The sequence below is a fragment of the Sphaeramia orbicularis genome, chromosome 4 (genome assembly GCF_902148855.1).
Source record: "Sphaeramia orbicularis chromosome 4, fSphaOr1.1, whole genome shotgun sequence".
Classification (NCBI taxonomy): domain Eukaryota; kingdom Metazoa; phylum Chordata; class Actinopteri; order Kurtiformes; family Apogonidae; genus Sphaeramia; species Sphaeramia orbicularis.
This window is the reverse complement of record NC_043960.1, coordinates 3,734,828-3,757,829: the sequence shown is the minus strand read 5'-3', so window position 1 is coordinate 3,757,829 and position 23,002 is coordinate 3,734,828. Positions and strand designations below refer to the sequence as shown.

Sequence of the window (23,002 nt, the reverse complement as noted above, 5' to 3'; positions counted from 1 at the left end):
TAATCTACTATCTTTATGCATGTACATTTTTTCTTGCATTTTATCCCGATACTGGCTTGACTATTGAATTTCCCTGTTGTGGGATCAATAAAATCTAATCTAATCTAATCTAATCTAATCTAATCTAATCTAATCTAATCTAATCTAATCTAATCTAATCTAATCTAATCTAATCTAAATGAAAGGGTAAATATTTTAACCTGAATTTAGGAATGTCTGGGACAGGTTAAGATCTATAAACAGAGTTTGCTTCTGCTTTTTGCAGCAGGAGTGAATCGAACTACGAGTCTTACATAATTTATGTTCTTTAAACACATCAGAGATCATCAAAATCATCTTGGCTCATTCACAGTCAGATGAAAAAAATAAAACATACAATAAGCATACACTGATGAATTACAGTATTAAAAACAGTAATAAATTGATTTATGAATAAAAATATAAATTAGCATATAATGTACACAATACTCAATTAACTAATAAATGATCGAGTAGATAATAAAATAAAATAAAATACAGGTGGAAAAAGTATTGTTTTCTTAGATTGTTTATGGCAATGGGAACAAAAGAGTTTTTGTCAGTTTTTTTTTTGGCTAGAGGAACTCTATAGTGGTGTCCTGATGGAAGCAGAAAGCAGTTAAACAGAGGATGGGTTTGATCTGTGCTGATGTAGTGGACTTTCTTTTTGACTGTTCTCTCATTATCACTCATTTTGAGATAAAATGAAGCAAAAATGTAATAATAAATTGGTTTTACGTGATATTTCCTGGTTATTTTCCTTACTGTTAATCATCTTATAACCCCAGAACCCCCTCCTCGTCTGCTACCTTTGCGGTATTTGAGCAGCAGGTCCCAGATCCCCCTGCGGGAGTAAGGGTCGACTCCGGCTGTAGGTTCGTCCAGAACGACCACCTTCGACCCTCCGACAAACGCGATCGCAACCGACAGCTTCCTCTTCATCCCACCTGATCGGAACAGAGACGGGTTTCAATTTAGGAGAAAATAAAACTTCATCCACCTAAAAATAGAACCGATGTCCCTTTATATCAGCAGCATGTTCTATCAAGAATCAATACCCAGTTGAATTTGTGAGGCTGTCAGGTTCTGTCTCTATGTTAGAGTCCTGTGGTCTGGATGGAGGAGATCAATCTAACAATAGAAGTGGGCGGTACTTTTACTGGAGGAGAACTCAACTAATTAAATGACAGTCCATATATGACTTCTAACAGTGATCAATAGTAACTATAGACGCGGAAAAAATTATTAGACTGTCAAAAGTAATCAAAAATAATGGTTCTGCAATCCAGTCCTAACTCCTGTGTGTATCATGTGACTAACACAGACAGAAAAGAAAACATAGAATGACTAAAAGCACTGTTTTTGTCAGTACAATGACATAGATACTGATGTAAGAACTGAAGTGATTTTGTTTATTATCAAAAAAACATGGAAAATGTATAGATATCAGCTCTGAAATTAAACTACTATGAGCTATTTGTGTTGTCATCATTATATTTGTCCAAAAATATGTACCTTTAGTTGGACCAGGCATTAAAATGAACAAGAAACTGAAGTAAAAAAGGTGTGAGTGAAGAATTTTTTCTGTGACTGTATATTGATATCTGTAACCATTTACATGTTATATCACAACTTAAACACTGGATGAAGGAAAACCAAGCCCGTGACCATCAGTAGATTATCCTCACAGTGTTATTTTGTGTGTTTTTAATGATGTTTTGTCTTTTGTCAATTGTCTTTTCTTGTCATCTGCCTCGGGACTGCAGATGGAAATTAGCATTGTTGGTAGAAACTGGCATATTTACAGCTGTAGTTGCTGTACACTGTAAGCCCGGAATTTGTATTTACTAAAATGCTTTAATTACAATGCACTTAAATGATTTAAGTTTTATGATGTTACTATAAAATCTTAAGTATATTCTACTAATTTGTAGACATAGTTGAAAGTACAAAAAAGTTTAAGTTGAATGGATTTAAATCACTAAGTTTAAGTCATGACCGCACCTTTTTATCTTCGCATTGCATTGTGGGTATTGGGGATGTTGTTGAAAATGTGTTCTTTTTCTGTGCAGGGGTTCAGCGGGGTTGTGGTGTTAGTGTTAATTTGGATTTAATGTGTGTATGGCAGTGTTTATTGGCCTGTTTGTATTTGTTTTTGTATTTTTGTAGAGCTGCACCATGAGTCAGAGCCACAGGAAGAACCATAAGTTTCCTGTTCATCTACTATTGCTATTGTACTATGGAAATCTTAATGTCTTGTCAAATTAAAAGCACTTCCTGTACTGGCAAATAACATTGAGCTAAATGCCATTCATGCTACAACATATTAAGTTGTATAATTTCATAACTATTTTAGTTAGGAATAGGATTTTGAATTTGATTAACTTAAAAAAAGTTGTATAATCAATGATAAATTAATCTGGCCGCAATTCAGAAAATTAGTCTGTAAGCTAAAATGCTGAGTTGAATGGTTGGATAGTGGGGTTGATTTTACAACAGATTTAAAGTACAAATAACTTGTCTTTTAGTGTTTTCTACTTAATAGTTTAAGTTCAATACTTTTAGCATTAAAGTTGAACCTACTTAAACCAATTGATTAGTCGATCGTTACTCAAATCATTTAAGTGCAATCACCTGCCTCAAATTTTTTGAGTAAATTCTACTTACAGTGTAGATGTTCATTAATATGCGCTGTCCCAAACAAATAAATGAATAAATAAACCATCAAAATATGGACCATTATAAGTAAAGGCAAATTTTTAATATTGAAAAAATGTATTGAAAAAAAACCCCAAAAACCTAAATTTCTCAAAACTGTGAACAAACTTTGTAGACACTGTTCTGAGGAAGATACATATAAAATTTGAAAAGAATCCGACCAGTAATTTCACCGGAGAAGATGTTTGAAGAAATTGCTAATGAAGACGACAACAACGATGAAGACGATGATCCCAGACATAGCGCCTTCACAAAAGTTAAAGGCCTATCGACTGGTGTGGTAAAAAGGAGACTAGAAGTGATGTATTCATGAGGAGGTTTATAAACTTACCAGAAAGGTTTTTGGTTTGCTCGTGTCGTTTGTGCAACAGGCCGACGTCTTCCAGCAGAGTATCGAGCTCAGCCTTCACCTCTTCTTCAGACAAACCCTTCAGACAGCCGTAAAACCAGACGTGTTCCTCCACCGTTAGACTATGAAAAAGAGAAAAAGGAAGGAAAGGACAATCATTTTCTCCTCAGTGCCTGTCCTGGTGTCAACAGTCCATTTTCTGACTTGATTTCCTTATTTCAGTGAGTAGTAAACCCTCCACACTTATAACATTCAAAACCCGCCGGCATCAAAAACGTCAAATGATCTAAACTCCTTAATAACTGCTGAGCCACTGATCCTTGATAATTAAATAATTGGTATAAAATGCAGTTTGGTCATCAGATATGACCCATTTGGATGTTTAGAGGCTCCGTAGTGAACGTGAAAACACTGTCATCTTCTACAATCAAACCCATGGAGTTTGATAAATGACAGTGGATGGAGTCACTTCTTTTTATGTTCAGTTAATGACATATTTTGATGAGAAAAGCACTTTCACTGCTTAAAGAGAGGTTAAATAAATAAAAAAAGAAATACACCAAACAAAGTAAACCACGTCTGAGAAGGTGGAGGATGAAGATGAGGATAATTGCACCTGTTTTTTGTACATTATTATTAAGTCCATGAGTATCAAACGTAATGAGAGTAAGTAGAATTCAGTGTAAATCTCTTAAAAACATTGACTATCGATGTGTGTTTCTATCAGGCGACATTAGTAGCAGTAGTAGTAGTAGTTTATTTCGAGCACATAGAATCATCAGATAACAAAGAATCATACATGGTCAAAACAAATAAATAAATACAATTTTTTTGTGCTCGAAAAGGAGTGGGAAGAAGTAGAACTTATTGACTCCCACCCCCTATTTACGAACTAAGAATCAAACTAGATCCGCCGCCTTTGCTTTGTTAACACACATTTTCCTCTGTATATTTTTTACAATAACACAAAACATCCATAAAAACCATTCATATACACTTTTTTTAGTCACCTCATACACAATCAGATTTGCAATAATCAACCGTTTTCAATATAAACTATAATATACGTATCAACCCCAAATATTTACTCCAAATACAATGATCAATAAATATGATCTTCCTATCATGATAACCAATTAACTATAATATCTTATTTTATACGTACTTCTAATGTTCTATATTTTGTTATTATAGTGAATTTATACATCCTTTTAAATGCACAGATTGAAGAAGAGATTTTTAAGTTTTGCTCCAGATTGTTATTATTATTATTATTATTATTATTATTATTATTATTATTATTATTATTATTATTCCACAGATGAACCCCTCTAACAGAGATACACTGACTTTTTATGTTTGTTCTACACTTAATTTTCTTGTAGATTTCAGTTCCCCTTAAATTATAATTCCTTTGCCTGGGCTCAAACATCTCCTGTACACTGTAGGGGAGCATATGTTCATGGGCTTTATACATTATTATTATTAGAGCCTCACATATCGAACAGGACATTGTGCTGAGGACAGACTCCCAGCGTCCTCCGGATGATGTCCACATCGTGACGGATGTCCATCCCTTTGATGTACACGGTCCCAGAGGTCGGAGGGAACAGGCCGGTCAGGACGGATCTGGTGAACATCAGATACGTGACATCAATACTTTGTTCCTGTACACCTCATGTTATCTCAAATTACTGAACTGTGAACAGTGAATACGAGCTGCAGAACCTTAGTTACTTCACACATATCCAGGACATTTAATACAGCAAAAAGCATTACATTTAGTGTCAGTGCAGAGGCTGATTTGTGCATTAAGCTGCATTTGTTAGCGGCATTAGAAAGATAAAATATATTTTTCCACTTCTGCATACTCTTTAGGCCTCTGATGGTGACCTGTTAGGGTCGGTTTAGGTATAAAAGGGGAAGGGGGTAATATTTTAACAAAAACATCATGACTTAAGACTAAAAATTTAAGAGAAGAAAAAAGCTCTTAATCTAGTGTTTGTTACTTTTCTTGTAAATTCTTGACTTTAATATCAGACAGTTTCTCAATGTTTTCACAAAATGCATTATTTTAAACTCATAATCCAATCGTAATAATTTATTTTATTGTGAGTTGCTTTTTTACATCTTCTTTGAGAATATCCACATTTTTCTTGTAAAGTTCTACCTTTTCATTGTGACTTCTTTCTCTGAATATATTAAACTTAATTCTATAAAAACAGACTGTGAAGGTTGGAACACTTTAACTTGTTCCTGATCTGTGTATCTCAGACTGTGCAATTTTGTTTACTGTTTATTCCAGTGTGCAACATTTGTTTGTTGCTGTTAATTTAGTTTTTTAATGCTAATTACTGTATTATTATTCTTCATACTTACTTTTATATCATTGTTACAGTTACTGTTATTATGACTACTTCATTACTTTTATTATTATATTTCTGTTATTATCATTATATATTACTGTCATTAATATATTACTATTATATTATTTATTAATTAATTACTACTACTTTTTATTATTTATTACTACTAGTACTTTCTAATGTGCAATTGCCTGTTTTTACTACTGTTTTTATAGTTATTATATTCTGTTCTTTTTTAATCTTCTAATTCTTCTTATATGTACACATACAATACTGTACTGCTACTGGAGCCTTAATTTCCCAGAAGTTCTGTCCAAGGGATCAATAATGTTCTATCTAATCTAATCTAATCTAATCTAATCTAATCTAATCGCTTTGGTTCAGTACATACATGGTGGTGGTCTTTCCGGCTCCGTTGTGGCCGAGGAACGAGGTGATCTGCCCCTCGTAGAACTTCAGGTTCAGGTGGTTCACGGCCAGTTTGGCTCCTTTCTTGTAGATTTTCACCAGGTTTCTGATGCTGACGCCGAGGACCAGGTTGGTGGGCTCTGGTTCGATGTGGTCTGATTATAGAAAGCAGGCACAGAATTATACAGAGCCTTAATGTTCTATTTCTAAAAAAAGAAGGGGCTGAAGATAAGAATGCAAAATAAAACGCAGAAGTCAGAATGAAAAATGTGTCATCCTCCTGAACCTAAACTTTGTCCTTATCGGGCTTATTAACTTAACTCATTAGGGTAATTTGTCATTAACCCTCAGAGCTCCAAGGGCATTTTTTACACTTTCTTTAACCTCCTAAGACCCAACTATGGGTTTTGTGTCCACATTTGTAGACAAGAGTTTCACAGGTTTATACAAAAAAAACCCAAAACTGTCCACTGCAAAGGACATTCCATAAACATAAAAAAATGCATCTGAAAAAACAGTTGCATCATGATGTTTCAGACATAGGCAATTATTTAAGTAAAAAAAGGCAAAATGTGCAATTTCCAGGATCTCAGGCGGTTAATTCACATTTTATATAAAAAAAAATACATGTTATAAACCATCCAAATATGGACCATTATAAGTAAAGGCAAATGTTTAATATTTTTAAAAAAATGTGCAAAAATTTGCATTTCTGAAATCTGTTAACAAACGTTATAGAAACTGTCCCAAGGAAGCTACATTTAAAATTTGAAAATAATCCAGAAAGTAGTTTCGGAGAAGATTGTTGAAATCTAGACACTGGTGACCTTGAGTTTGACCCTTCAAGGTCACTCAAGGTCAAAGGTCACAGACCCAAATGACCATCCATATGACTTCCTATTAGTGCTCAATAGTAACTATATTGACATCTCTAGCCATTTCCATGTTATAAGCCATTAAAATATGGACCATTACAAGTAAAGGCATATTTTTTATATTTCAAAAATGTGCAAAAATTTAAATTTCTCAAAACAGTGAACAAACTTTGTAGACATTGTCCCAAGGAAGTTACATATACAATTTTAAATGAATCCGACCAGTAGTTTCATTAGAGAAGATGTTTGAAGTAATTGCTAATGAAGTCAAAGACTCCGGACACCATGCCTTCAGGACGATCTCAGCTTTATGTCAGCTGAGGATCGTTTTTGTCCTAGAGCACTGCATAGAGAGATAATTCAGCCCAGATGCTGAAAGTTTGAAGTCAGATTTGTGAAAACTTTCAAATCTCTGTGAGTATTTTTCATTTCTTTTGTGAGCTTCAGATCAGCCATGTTACCATACTGGTGCAGTTTTAGCCTCTCATGTCATCCCTGAAACACATCAATAAACACAATGTTCACCCTAATCCCCTCTGTTTGCTGAAATATGATCCTCCTTCATGTTTCCGGCTTCAGCTCAGCAGTAAAATCACTTATGGTTTGTAATACATTAGTGGCGCCATTAGTCTGTTTACAACAAACATGTTATTATGCTGCATTGACACCATACTTATGATGGAAAACTGGTTGAATTTAGCAAAGTGAGGCTTTTTAATTTGACACAACCAACCAGAAATCAACCCAATCTTATCGCATGTAAACAAATGGTTCTGTCCGTGATGTAAAGCGGCGTCATGTACCTTCATCCTGCTCGGTTGGTGCAGGGGGGATCGGCATCCCCACCTCCAGAGGAAGTCCAGCCCAGTAGTTCAGCATGAAGATGAAGTACCAGGGCCTGGGGATCCCGAATTCTCCTGATGGAAAAACACACAATTTCACAGTTACATTCAATTCCGTTAGAGTTTAATGTAAGAAAAAAACAGGAGACCAATTCATCTAAAGGTAGAAACATTAAACTGACTGCATTTTGTCTCCAGAAGTGACTGTTTGGACTGAACTGAACACAGACCTGAATCTACAGGAGCCGTTCACATAGATAGAGTCACAGTAGAGCTGCAACGATCAATCATTCAATTAACTGACAACTGCTTTGAAATTCGAGAATCAGTTTCCTCTTAAATTTGTATATTTCCTGGATTCTTTCCTCTTCTATAAACTGTAAACTAAATATCTTTACGTTGTGGATCAAACAACACATTTAAGGAGGATATTTTAGGGTCGGAAAATCTTTTTTTAACCATTTTCTGACAATTTATTGACCAAGTAAGTATTTGACAGATTGACAATAATGAATATACATGTTAGTTTCAGCCCTGAAGACGTTTTAAATCAGTTGAAGATGTTTTCCCACATTATTGATGATTTGGATCATTGATTATTGTTGCTTGCACTATTTCATTGTGCATTTGTTGGTTATTTTGATAATTTCTCATTTTCTGCCTGATGTGACAGTATTCATTCATTTGGATATTAATTTGGAATGTGGAAGCAACGTTGTCAGTAATTACTAAAAATGAACAAAAATGCTAATTTTACTCAAACACATTCCTATACTTATAAACAGTATTGATTTTTTTTACGTTTTCTTGTATTTGTTGTCAGTGTAGTAAAATACTTGGGGATGAACAGGGTCTTTTCTTGTAACATAAAAAAAAAACAAACCCCCCCCCCCCCCCAAAAACAAATAAAGCACACTGAACAATAAAAAGCAGATTTTGAACACTATTTTCAAGTGATTTTCAGAGTAAATGAAAAACAAAACAGTCAAATTAGAGTAAATTTCAACAAAACCCAGTTGAAAACGGCGCCCTAACTGTGTCTTACCAGGGAATACGGCCTCGATGTACCAGGCAGCGATGGCGTAGATGAAGGCATCAACGTAAAGCATGATTATGGATGTAAAGAAGCTGTAGGTGTCTCCTTGAACCGCAGAGGTGTGCATGTTGTACCACTGGATGCCCATGCCTTGTTCTTCATACTGAGAAAAATACTCACAGCCAAACCCGAAGGCCACAGGAGAAAGAAAACTCTGAGGGGACACGAAAGCACCGTTTAATGTCCACACTGAATGTTTAGCGGTGACATACTATAGTACTGATAATAAACACTACATACACTATATGGACAAAAGTATGTGGACACGTTGAATTCAGGTGTTTCATACTGTTGTCCATATAGTGGAAAACCAGACTGTCTTGCATAAAATCTGCCAGTGGGTGAGTGAATTTTGGATGACTAGTGTTATTAAAACCATAATAACTGACTCACAGCGTGGAGTGATTTCTCTAAACCTGTGGATGTGACTGTTTCTGTATTGATTTACTCACCGCCAGGACCCGGTGGGAGGTGTTGAGGTGGTCTCTCCAGGCCACACACAGCACATACGGCAGGTAGAATCCGAAATATATGAGGCCTCCGCAGGCCGCGGCCAGGTTGGCTTTAGAGAAGAAGGTGCTGATGAGGAAACACTGCATGATGGTGGCGGTGGCGAATGCCGTCAGGAAGAAAAACACAACGGCGGGGTCGCTGTAGGGCAGGATATCACCCCACTGGAAGGAAGGAAACCAGGAGGTGAACTGGGGTCACAGACGACTAATTACCGACCTATAGTCTGGATAAAAGACACTTATAACTGGGTTTTAACCATGAGTGTGAGATTTTAAGGTTTCTTTTTTGTTTTTTCTTTAGATACAACACTAACCTCTCTGTAGATCCCTCACATACAAATAAAAGCACCTTGAAAATAAAACATTACAATGCAATTGTAACATAATGTTGAATTAATTTGACTGTTCATAATATAATAAAAGTCATCACATCCTGAAACTTCAAGTTTTAAGACTAGCAAGTCCCCCATACTATATAAATGTTCAAAGTTAAACACTGATAACAACATAGAACAGAACAGAATAGAACAGAATAGAACAGAATAGAATAGAATAGAATAGAATAGAATAGAATTGAACAGAACAGAACAGAATAGAATAGAATAGAATAGAAGACCAGGGGTATATTTTGGCCTGTTATACCTGCTAACACACTGCTAAAACGTCTCCCCTCTGGCAGGTGTTATAGAACGCTGTACTTAAAAGCCAGAGTTGGTGTGCACAAATATGGCCAATAAAGAAAAGTCTGATTCTGCTTCTCACAATTATTTTGAGTAGATCAATATTAAATGACATGAAATCACATGTGTGAGGTTAAAAAAACTAATGAAAAAAAACCCAAAAAACATAGATATTATTTTCTAGGAATTAAAACTAAACCAACCAAACATTAAAAAGTAATTTAACTAAACTCAAAACTAAGAAAGAGAAAATAAAAAGAAAAAATGAAAATACAAAAATTAATGAAACATGTTAAAATGCATGTTGCATCTTTCTGTGTTTATGCTGTTGGACACTAATAGTAAGTTCACACTGCAGGTCTCAATACTCAATGTAAATTTTTTTGCGAGGTTTTTCAAATTATAACGTAAATGTAATGGCTCGTGTCTGAACAGTCTACAGTCCTGAGGTGACGTCACATACATCACACTGTGGTGATAGAAGTAAATATAGATGTTGTCAGGTTCAGTCTCCTCCACTGCAGAATTTTGTGATTAGTCAAATTTCAGTGATGCTAAAGTCAGATGAAATACAACATGTGCGTTCGGACTGATGTCACATTGCAAAACATCAGCTATGAATCTGATTTTGGACCAAATATGAAAGTGACCTGGGTCTGATTTGTCCTGATCAGATGTGTGGTCACATATGGATAAAAAGTCAGATTGGGGTCCCTTTTACCTGCAGTGTGAATGTACTGTAAATGTGCAGCTGTTCAACTTCAGATCTGATCTGGGGTCATTTCACCTTGAGCAGAGCGATGAGCAGCGCTGCAGAGACCAGGAAGGGAACGACGCTGCTGATGAACCAGCTGAGCCACAGAGTCCCGGTGTCCAGACCCATAATCCTCATGGTCTCCTTCAGCCTCGCCTCCTTCTCGTACACGATGCCTTTGATGATCATGGCCACAGAGTAGATCCACGCCAGCGTCATGAAGAGAGGCAGGGAGCGGTTCAGCACTCGCAAGAACCTGACAGGAAACAGGAGTCCACAACCAGAATCAGACACAGAATCAGAACCACCTTTAGTGTGTATGTAATGAAATAAGGAGTGCTATTCCAGTTAGTGCAACAATATGAATAAAAAAACAATAGGTAATTGTTATGACCCTGGGTCATAATTTGTCTATTTATCTGTATATGTATATATGTTTCTGTTTAGTGTGTGTGTTCTCCCCCGTCCTATAGGTGTGCTGTGCCCTTTATGTGTCTGTTTGTTTAGCAGGAAGCTGATTGGTTGAGTGTGATTGCCCGGCCCCTTTAAATGGCCCTGGATCCAGCCCTTCGCTTTCTCTCTTTTGTCTCCTGCCAGCTTCCAACCGTGTGTTCCTGTGTGTGATTGTCAGTCTTCATGTGTTCGTGTTTAGTCGAGTTTGTATATAGTTGTAAATAGAGTTTTTGTAAATTGATGCTTTTCTGGTAGGGGAGGTCGGCTCTTTTGTTTTCCCCGTTTTCTCCTGTTTTTGGTTATGGAGTTTAGGTTAGTTTTCTGTATTTTATTTCTTCCATTTATTTTGAAGTAGGTAATTTAGTTTGAACTCCTAAAGAAGATATTTTGTTTGTTGTTTTAGCCGCACCCTCCCCTAACCCTTCTTTAGTTGATTTAAAAATAAATACTGTGAACTTTAGTTTTTTTGACTGACGTGTGTGCTTGGGAGCTGGGAGGGGACAAAAGTAGAGCGATATTATGTTCGCCCTGGTAAACCCCTAGGCCGGGGCGTAACAGTAATAAAATAAGAACAGAGTGAACAGAAAATTACAAAAACTGAAAGTAAAATAAGAAAATAGAATTGAAAATTTTTACAGAAAGTAAAATAAAAACAAAACTAAAGTAGACTGAAGTAAAGATAGACATAAAATATGAATAGACACAATATTATAATAATATAACAATATTAACATTAACAATATGTATATCTATGAAAAGTCTCTAAAAATAGTACATTTATGTTTGAATAAATATTGAATAAATATTGCATTGTTATTGCAAGAAGAGAGGATTTTTGCACAAACTTATTGCACATAATTCACATTACACAGAATTATTGCACATTATTGGAAGTGACTGCATGAGTATACACTGACAGAAGCGATTGTACAGGAAGAGCACCGGAGTTAATTCTTTTTCCAGATCCACAAGACACCAGTTTATGATTTTACAGTGAAGATAAAACATTCAGTATTATTCTTCCCCTTAACCCTTAAAAAAGCTAGACTCGAACATTTGATTCAATAAGCTGCTGGGGTTTGATCCAACCACTGGTTTGCATGTTTGCAAGTTGCCTGGGTTCTCTCTGGGTCCTCCCACTGTTCAAACACATCTACACTACATCTAAACTAGCAGTAGGGCCTGGCAGCGCCTTACATGACAACAGTCACCCACTGGTGTATGAACGTGTGTGTGAATGGGTGAATGTGAGGCTTTGTAATGCGCTTTGAGCACCATGAAGGTGTAGAAAATGCACTATATAAGTGCAGTCCATTTACCATTTACTATAGCAAACATGTGAGTCGATGCTTGTTCATTTGTATATGTCAGCCCTAGAATTAGCGACGCGTTCAGGGTGACCCCATGACTCTCCTGATGTTTGGAAAATGAATGAATGAAGGAGATGTGATATTAAGAATATAATGACAGATGTTGGTCTACATTAAACAAAGAAAAAAAATTCTCTGGTACAATATTTTTGACATGTTGAGCAGATTTCTCACTTTAAACCAGGCTTGCTTTAAGTAAAGAGTCTAAGATGGTTCCTACAGATTTCTACAAGTTAAATTTAATACTACTTAGAGCAGAATTTAATGCCCATTTCACAGCCATACTGGCAAAAATTTGTAACTCCAAGAATTTAGGAAAATTTATTTATTTACTCCAGCGCCTTGATTCCCACCGTTCTGAGTCATTTCTCACCGGGGGCTGCAAAGTTAGCGATAACTGGGTCCTAATTTCAATGTAAATTGTTGAGTTGGAATGGATGGAACTGAGTCGACTAACGTTACTTTCTCTGCAGCTTGGACATTTCCCAAACACATTTAAACATAATACAGTGAACAAATTTAGGGCAAGATGACTTAAGACCAACCCTATCAAATCTGATATCTTTTAAAGACATTTTTAAGGTATAAAATGCAGATTTGTAAATTCAAGACTTAAGACTTTTAAGACCCCTTGAGAACCCTGAAAAAAAACCCCACAAACTCAAATACTATGACTAAATAACACAAGAGTAAAGCTGATTGCCTCCTTGATTTAGCATTAATAGAATCAATTCTTACACTTAATATCCTACTGTGAATCAGCTCACAGCCAAAATGTACAGACCAGACAGGAAATGTTAAACTCTCCTGTTAAAAGCTCCCTGGACTCGCTCATTTCCTGTATGTAACAGTGGAAACGTGTTATCGACAACACTCACACATCATCCACGTAGCAGGGGTAAGGCATCTGCTGGATGTAGATGCCCGTATTTTGCTGAACTCCGGTCAGGACACGGCTCACGGCTCTCTCCACCAGATCCTGAATGTAAACGAAACCGCCCCAGATGTAGCGCATGTCATTAAACGGGTCTGCAGCAGGACCGGGATCCCAGAACCTGAAACAAAATAACACGTAAATAACAAATCCACATGCACAGCAGCTTTCATCTTTACCTTCGACTTTGGTCTGGGTTTTCAGTTTTGCTTCTGTTAGTTTTACAAGTTCAAAAGTACATTTAGTTGTACTTTTTTTGAGGAATTGAGTAGCTTTAGTCCAGTTTTAGCTTGTTTTGCAGATGTTATGTCACTTTTATTATTGCTCTTTGTCTTCATCAGTGAGTCTTAGTGGTAGAGAAATAACACTGTTCGGTCTGATTAGTGTTAGCTTCGCGCTGCAAAGTTTGTCTCATTGGTCTGTTATTTTATCAAATTATTCATGACATGTGCTGGTCCCAGACTGTTAGCTCGTTTTAGATATTTGTCCATTTAAGTGCCTGTTGTTTGGATTGTTATCTTTTCCAAAAATTGGCTTTATTAAGTTTTTAGCTGACGTTCTTCTGGTTACGAGGACGTATAAGTCATGCATATTAATATAAGCATCACGTAGCATTACCATGGCAACAGAAACAGAACAGGTATTGGCTACCGGTTCAATATGTAGGTGTGAGCATGTGTTCATGTGTTTGTAATTCAAGGACATATGTTTTGTTTTTCTGACTTTATAGACTGAGTTCAGTGACTGAAAAGATGCTGTTGGTCAAATGTATCCTCATCCCATTCCCATCCAACCTGATCACTTAGTTTTATTTATTGTTTTACCATCTGCGGTAATACAGAAAACTGAGGATGAAATTGACTAATTCTTGTATGTATGGATATATTTCGTACAGAAAGGTCACATGAACATGATTAAATATCAGTGTGTAGTTTGGCTTAAATGGAAAAAGTGGCTGTGTTTTTTTTTTCCTTCAGTACCTGTCCTTAATCTTATTGGTCCGGGTCACATCATCGATGTCCATTCGGATCTTGTATCTAACGTGTGGCGGCAGGTTAGTAGACGAGGAGTTCGGCAGCAGGAAAACCACACCTGCCCAAAACTGCCTGTCCTCCAGCAGCTCCAACGCCCTGTCGACCAGATGACCCTCAGTCTCAAATCCTTCCAGTTTGTCCAGAGAGAAGCACTGCAGAAGGAAAAGGAATGCTGTAGAATATGAATAATTTAAAGGTTAAAGGTCAAAAGTTGACCTTTATTCATTAGAACAACAACAGTGTATATGTCAATGTAAAGACGAGATGTGGCATCCCTCAGGGCTCAATCATTAGACCTCTTGCGACCTAACCTGTCTTTTGTAGAAAGCACTTTAAAAAAGAAAATGTTGCACATATGCCTCATACAGTGGTTCTCAATCTTTTTCTATTGGGCCCCCCTTTGGAGGATGAAAAATCTCCAGGCTCCCCTCAACCCCAACAACATTCTAACAGTGGCGCAACTATAACTTTTAGGGTGCTCCAACGCTAAAACCTTAGTTCCACCTGCTACATGTTCTAACCTGAAGAAACAAAAAAACACCCAGGAGTGATCCCATGCCCCCCCCCCCCCCCCCCCCCCCCCCCCCAGCAAGCCTTTGTGCCACCCCTAGGGGGCCCACCCCACAGTTTGAGAAACACTGGCCTACTATAAGCCCCAATACATGTGTTACATGTAATTATTAAGACTGCTGACATGTAGGCATGGGAATCGAGAACCAGTTCTAGTAGAGAAACATATTTTAGAACGCTTCTGACCCAAAATATGGAAATGACCTGATGATGTATTTGAGGTGATGACATCGTGAAATCAATAAGCAGTACCACATTCCAGTAGCTCAGTTCCCTGGAATCATTGGTCTGTTTGCTTCAAGATTCTGCTTATTGGTTCCACAATGTCATCACATCAAATGCATCATCAGGTCATTTCCGTATTTTGGTTCAGAAGCCTTAAAAGTATGGTTGTGTTTCACCAGTAAAGACGACACTTGGACCATCTGCAACAGTTGCAGAGCTTCCATTACACTGGGTTACAAAAAAATGTTTTTTGCAAGTTGTCTAGGTTTTTTCAACTGAATTAGGACCATTTTGCACCACTAAATCCAAAAATGACATCTGTTTTTCTCAATCAGGTCAGGTTTTTTTGCTAATTTGATTTTGAAAAATTTGATCTTCTCACAAAATTGATGACATTTTTGTGACTTTATCAGTTGATTTTTTATATAGTTCTCACCCAAAACAGGTTTTAAGAGAAAAAAAATCATTTGATCACTTGATTCCTGTTAGGTACAATGGTGTATTCACCGCAGATGTAGCAGAATATGTCAGGCTTATTTTTGTAAGATCTTCTAGTCGAAGCCATTTCATTCACCTGTAATATTAAAAAAACCATTAATCATAAATTGGCAAAAGTAAAATCTTCAGAACTCGTTTATTGCAAGAAATATGAAAGAATTTTGTATCATATGATGTGAAAATGCCCATAAATGTAAGCAAAAATGTTAAAAAGCCAATATGTAGCATAGTTCAGAAAGTTGACCTGATTGAGCAAAATTAATGTGATTTTTGGATTCAGCACCAAAATTATCCTAAATCAGCTCAAAAAACTTAAACAATAAATTTTTTGTTGACCAGTGTTATAATAAAGGGTTAAATACATCCAACGTGTACAAACATTTAACCACAGCCTCCGATTAAACTGCACCAATAGAACGTCTCTGATTGGCTGCTTAGCAAAGGGACTCTGGACGTGAATCACAGAGCAAGGCGTCCTCTGTTGCATCCGCTGACATTAAACTCCGGGTTCTATCGATACTGTTAGTGCTAGCGCCATTTCACTGTGTCAACCTGCTTTACTGTAGTTTATGAATAATCCCCATGTCCTAGAATTACATTTAGACGACAATGAGGCTCAGAGGCTGCAGCAGGTAGATCTAACACTCCTTTAAGTACACCTTTAGAACCCTTTACGAGTTTTGTTCGAATCTAATGCAACATGTTAAAGAGTTAATGCAAACAAAGCCATTTGTACAATGGTTTAGTCCCTAATCCAATGAGAACCAATAAGAGAATTAATATCAGTAATGGAACCAGAATCACTACTTTCTCATCCCTATTGACTTGTACGTTTATGGTGTACAACCTCAGTGACTTGTGCCAGGGTGCTGATGGTGTGGTTGAGGTCGTCATAGATGTCCTTCCAGTTGGGGGGCGCTCCAGGCTTTCGTGGAGTGTCTGGTGATGGCGTGGACAGGAAACGTGCAATCCGAGAGGCTGTCCAGGTTGTGTTCTCCAGACGCAGGTTGACGAGGACGGCAACTTCTGGACGCCTTAACAAGTCCTGTCATGAAGGCAGAAAAATACAGCATGAACAGGCATACAGTTGTGGAAAAAATCATTAGACCACCCCTTGTTTTCTTCAGTTTCTTGTTCATTTTAATGCCTGATACAATTAAAGGTACATTTATTTGGACTAATATAATGATAACAACAAAAATAGCTCATAGTAGTTTAATTTCAGAGCTGATATCTATTCATTTTCCATGTTTGCTTGATAATAACCAAAATCACTTCAGTTCTTACATCAATATCTATGGCATTGTACTGACAAAAACAGTGCTTTTAGGCATTTCATGTTTTCTTTTCTGTCTGTTTTAGTTACGTGATACACACAGGAGTTAGGACTGGATTGCATAACCATTGTTTTGTCTAATAATTTTTTTCATGACTGTATAACACACTGGATTTGATGTCTTATCTTCATTTTCTCTTTCCATATTTTTTGTACCAGTGTGATACATTGCGTGCTGCAAATGCGTGTAACTTCGCCTTTGTTTATAGAGTGTGTATTCATGAGAACTGGAAAGAAGCATATTTATCAGTTCAATTATAAGAAGTGCTGCATCAAAACCTATAAATGTGAGGGTTAGGATGAGCATCGGAGCCATTCAAGGTGATTTATTGTCATTAAAATATGAAGACATGAAACGACAAAATTTTAACTCAAGGCCCAGAGGACAATAAAAAAAAGAAAATTACAAAAATAGAATAAATAGACACAAACTTATGGAATGAAATAGTCATAATGTAACAAAGGAGGATTCATTTTGCACTGCCTTTATTTCTGTGCCATATACAACTGTAAATTCATCCCCTCAACTCTTTTGTATTTACAGCATTATGATGGGAATATGCTCCACAGAATATTAACGTTGTTTTTTGTGTTTTTAATATTTTAGTATCTTATTCAGCTCATTCAGATCCAGTCATTCTTAAATTGAAATGTCCTTTTGTTAAGATGAACACTGTTGAAAGCGACATATTATGTTAAATCAATAGTACATTTAAGAAAACATTGGTTGTGTTAAATAAACTTAGTAACTAAAATCACAACTTCCTGGGTCTGACCTGCAGCAGCTTAATCTCCACGCTGGTCTCCATGAAGCTCTTGATTCGTGGTCCAACCTCCATCCAGGCCTTATTCATCTGCTGAAGGATCTGCAGGTCCTCAAACGTCTGGTTCACCTTAAGCAGACACGAGATTGAATAGTTTTTAAAGGATGTGCTTATATTGATGGCTTTGTTTTGTCTTACAGCAACAGCAGACTGCACGTACAGTACCTCTGATTTACTCACACTTTTATTTATGTTTCAGATAAAGCTTCAACAGCAATTTCAGTTGTAGTTTTAATTACACATATAATAAAATGAAACTGCAGAGAAAAAAAGTCTACTAATGCCTGTAGCCATTAACACAACATGAAATGGAGATAGATACTTCTAAAAATAACCTCTATAGTGATACATAGTCATCAATAAATACAATAAATATCTCATTTAACATCCTATCTCATATATATATATATATATATATATATATATATATATATATATGTATAAGTTACCAGAAAATGGGAAAGGAAGTATTTTTCTACCGTTTATTGATGTTAATGTACATGACTCAAAGTTAATGTTTTATGATAGACATATTTAATAATCATTAATAAATAAATTGTTTATTTTTATTTCTGGCAGAATGGTTGTGCAATAGTGATACAACCAATACAAAGGTGCTCTGACCAGTTATTCATTGTTCTCCAATTTAATGTGATAGATAGCCAATGAAGGAAATATATCTGGTTATGAATTCATTCATTCATTCATTTTCTGAACCCGCTTTATCCTCGCTAGGGTCACGGGGGTCGCTTGGAGCCTATCCCAGCTACATAGGGGCGAAGGCGGGGTACACCCTGGACAAGTCGCCAGTTCATTGCAGGGCTGACAACTGGTTATGAATGGTTATGAATGAAGGGGCAGGACTAGATAAGCCTTTGCTTCTTCATGTCCCGTCTCAAACTGTGTTTATGAGTTGATGGATATGTACACTTATGTTAAATATACTGTATTTCATTACTTTTTCTGTGATTAATGACCATTGATGGATGAATATACACTCAAAGAAAAAAGAAGCGCACCACTTTCATTTTCTCAATTTTTTCAGAAATATGACAGCTATTGCAAAATTGCAAACTACAATGAGTTCAGTACTATTCTGAGTCCAAATGAAATGACTGTTTTCCTGGTTCCGGTTGATTGATTTGGATTAGCAATAAGAACTGTATTTGTGTATTCCTCACCCATGTCTGCTCATGAGTCAAACTCACAGATGAATTGGACCTCTCCTCAGTTGTACACAACCATTCCCTATAAAAGACACCAAAATGGAGCAAAAACACATTTGTCCACAATGACACCACTACTGCAACTGGACAGACATGGGGCCATTGGCATGTTTCAGCTGGACGGAGCAGACAGGCTGTAGCCAGGGTGTTTGGACTCCACCACTCTACTGTTGTACTTCTTGCTGAGCGTTACCACACCACCGGCTCCTCCAACCACCGTCCCAGATCTGGTCGACCGCCTGTTACAACCGCTGCACAGGACCAGGACAATCAGCTGTCACATCTACATGACAGGTTTCAGCCGGCAATGGCCCCATCTCTGTCCGGTTGCAGTAGTGGTGTCATTGTGGACAAATGTGTTTTTGCTCCATTTTGGTGTCTTTTATAGGGAATGGTTGTGCTCAACTGAGGAGAGGTCCAATTCATCTGTGAGTTTGACTCATGAGCAGACATGGGTGAGGAATACACAAATACAGTTCTTATTGCTAATCCAAATCAATCAACTGGAACCAGGAAAACAGTCATTTCATTTGGACTCAGAACAGTACTGAACTCATTGTAGTTTGCAATTTTGCAATAACTGTCATAGTTCTGAAAAAATCGAGAAAATGAAAATGGTGCGTTTCTTTTTTCCTTGAGTGTTTAATGGACTTTTTGCTTTTATTGTTTTTTACTTTTTTTACTTCAAAGTTTGACACAAATAAACAAATAATAAATAATGCATTATGGAGCTTTCACTACCACTATAAGGTTAATGAGCAGCATCTAAACTACAACTACTGCAGAATCAATGTGCAGAATATCAAAACTAACATAATAACTTTTCCAGATCAGTTGATCAGATTTGGCTATTAACCATTTTGGATGTTGTTTTTCTTACATGCTCTAGATTCTTTAAGTTTCTGCAAGTTTCTGCCAGGATGGACGATAATAATAATGATCCAAAATGACGTGAAATTAGATTTTATAAAATTAGAAATTAGATTTTATAAATGAAAAATTTTCTTACACTTTTTCACAAACAAAGAGAAAAATATGTGATTGCTTTATTGGTTTATTTTGGGGGGTAATTTTTACTCATATTTTATTCAAATTCAACATTTTCCTTCATTTAGTTTTTTTTTTTAGTTTTGTTTATTTTGTTGATTATTTTGTTCAGTTTAGTTGATCAATTTATTCATTTTGTTGATTTTTTTCTGTTCATTTGATTTTTTTCCCCTAATTTGTGACTCACTGTGATTATTTTTGTACAATTTTTTATGTGTTGATGGTGATAACTAAGAGGTGAGTGTTTACCTCCTTCATGACTCGTACAACTGCAGGAGTGTTGGGGGTGTACAGCATTTTTCCAATGAACAGAGGTTTGATTCCTCTCCACACGATACGAGACAAAGGGTTGGACTCCAGACCTCGGATCAGACTTTTACAGAACGGAGCTGCAAGATGGAAAAAAATAACAGTGTGCATTATTTTTTACATGTAAAGACTTCATTAAACATCACACCAAAAGCACACACAGACCAGTCTTAGCAGTCTGTAAGGTTCTCTACTGTTTAAAGATTTACAGAGTCCAGCTTTGAAAGTGCAAATCAAGCAAGGCATTCAGAGGATTTCCCTAACATGATGGAAAGAATAGAAAAATGCATGCAAGCTTTGACTAAAAATGGTGTTTTTTCTGCTAAATATTGATCTATAAAATAAAACAGTAGCTTTGTGGTTGGACAAGAATGTGAACTTCTTTTCTTTGCCTCAGTCAAGCTCTGAAAATGCTGTATTTTTTATTTATTTTTTATTTTTTTATGTTTCGACCAGTTGTCATTTTCTGACTATAAATGCACTAAATTGTGATATTTGGAAGTTGGTAGAAATGTTGTCAGTATTTTCTGGAATAAATAAAAACATTCTCAAGCTCATATAATAATTTAAAGTAGTGCTCAAGTTCTTTTTCACTGATTTCCAACTCGACTGTATAAGAATAAATGTAAAGTAAGTTTATTCATATGCCACATTTCATGCATAAATGCAATTCAGTATGCTTGACATGACACTATATGGACAAAAGTATTCAGACATGTTGAATTCAGGTGTTTGTTTTCTAACAGGGGTCTAGGATACAAAACAACTGATGTTTATATCTCAAATCAGCATTAACAGGACATTTTATGAGCTGTAGCCATGATGTGTCCCAGTATTTTTGTCCATTTAGTTTATAAACACCAATATTTCCTTAAAGTTTAATGGGAGATTTATCTTCCTAAGTGAGATGTGAAGAAAGTAGATTAAAAATTATTATTTGCAGTCAGAGCACGAAAAATAGTTTAGAAATTTAGAGGTAGAACATTTAAAATTATAGTCATGGATTAAAAAAAAACCTAAATCATTGTTGAGAGAAATTAAGTAAAAACAATTTCCGAGACATTTTGGAGGCAAAGAAAACAATTTAAACCAAACTAACCAATGCAATTATATTTTTCCCAACATAAAGCTATATTATGACATTTGTCATTATTGTTTTGTATCCCAGACTCCTGTTAGAAAAGAAACACCTGAATTCAATGTGTCCCAATAGTTTTGTCCATATAGTGTAAATAAAAAGAACATACACAGGGGAAAAAATCTACATATTAAAAAATACAATCAGAGGACAGTATAGGGTACATAAAACCAATAAAAATAAAAAAGTATATTGAAATGATTAAAAGAACATAAACGGTGCCTGATCTGTTTTCGTGTCTTACTGGTGCTGGTGTCGTTGTCCACGTCCGTGTCCTCTGTACCATTTTTGCCCAGAAATGACTTGATGTCGTTGTCCTCGTACCAGTTGAGCGAAGGGATGCGTTCGCCGCCGACCTCAGGGTGACCACACATGATCCTGGAAAAGGCCCTGAAACTCTCCCGAGGCCGCGCCGTCCGATTCTCCGGAGACAGAAGACGGAGGGCGGCGCTCATCTCAATGAAGCTGGACAGCGACGAGAACTGGACGGAAACAGGCAGAAGAGGGACGAGGTCAACACAAAGAAAGATATTTAGTAACGTTTAGACTTTCACTTTGGCTTTTAGTTTCTATTACAAGGTCAAAAGTAGTTTTATATCATTTCTAAGTTGGAAATTGACTAGTTTTAGTTCAGTTATTATAGTTTGTACCTAATTTTATGAGAAAAGCCTTGATTTATTGAAGATTAACAACAGTCCTCAACCCACACAAAACTGAAAACTGGTAGTTGTCTGCGATGTTTTCTTATTTTTTCTGAGTTTGCCTAATGACAACAAAAGAGCTGAGGAGTTTTTCAAGTAGTTTATGAGTACTTTATTAGAAAAATACTGCATGGTTCTGTAGTTCTGCTCTAGGAACAAAGTGATTAAAAATGAACAAAATGCTGAACGATTAAATAGAAAATAACATCAACACATAACAATAAATTATAGGATGTTTAGTGAAAAAATGCTGAAAAGTTTTCCAGCTTCACTCTAGAAACAAAACTGACAGACAGATATACTGCTTGTTAAATACTTATGCATTAAACACTGGAAAATAGGATAAATATACGCATGACATCAAATATTTTTTACAAAACCACTGTTCGACTGAAGTTCTCATATTGTACAAAACATTGATTCATTCTTTCTTTCTTTCTTTCTTTCTTTCTTTCTTTCTGTCATTTACATTTCAATTAAATGTTTAGTTGTATCACTCATAGTCTTAACTGTAATAAAACTTCTGTGGAACTGCAGTAGAAAAGTCTATTATGATCTAAAGCAGAGATGTCAAACTCATTTTCTTTCAGGTTCCACATTCAGCCCAACTTGACCTCAAATGGGCCGGACCAGTAAAATAATAATATAACAACCTATAAATAATGAAACTCCAAATGTTTCTTTTTGTTTTAGTACAACACCCCCCTTCCCCCATTAAA

At 36.2% G+C, this 23,002-nt stretch overlaps 1 protein-coding gene across 1 annotated transcript in view; it reads right to left on the bottom strand.

The window, feature by feature from the left end:
• The window catches only part of abca7 (ATP-binding cassette, sub-family A (ABC1), member 7), a 69,621-nt gene that overhangs the window by 31,621 nt on the left and 14,998 nt on the right, over positions 1-23,002 (bottom strand). The window contains 14 exon segments of the mRNA XM_030131383.1: positions 828-965; positions 3,068-3,207; positions 4,583-4,714; positions 5,843-6,014; positions 7,538-7,651; positions 8,622-8,826; positions 9,125-9,346; positions 10,652-10,874; positions 13,320-13,496; positions 14,356-14,561; positions 16,550-16,747; positions 17,815-17,931; positions 20,385-20,524; positions 21,827-22,064. Of these exon segments, the coding sequence (XP_029987243.1) occupies positions 828-965; positions 3,068-3,207; positions 4,583-4,714; positions 5,843-6,014; positions 7,538-7,651; positions 8,622-8,826; positions 9,125-9,346; positions 10,652-10,874; positions 13,320-13,496; positions 14,356-14,561; positions 16,550-16,747; positions 17,815-17,931; positions 20,385-20,524; positions 21,827-22,064 (2,422 nt within the window).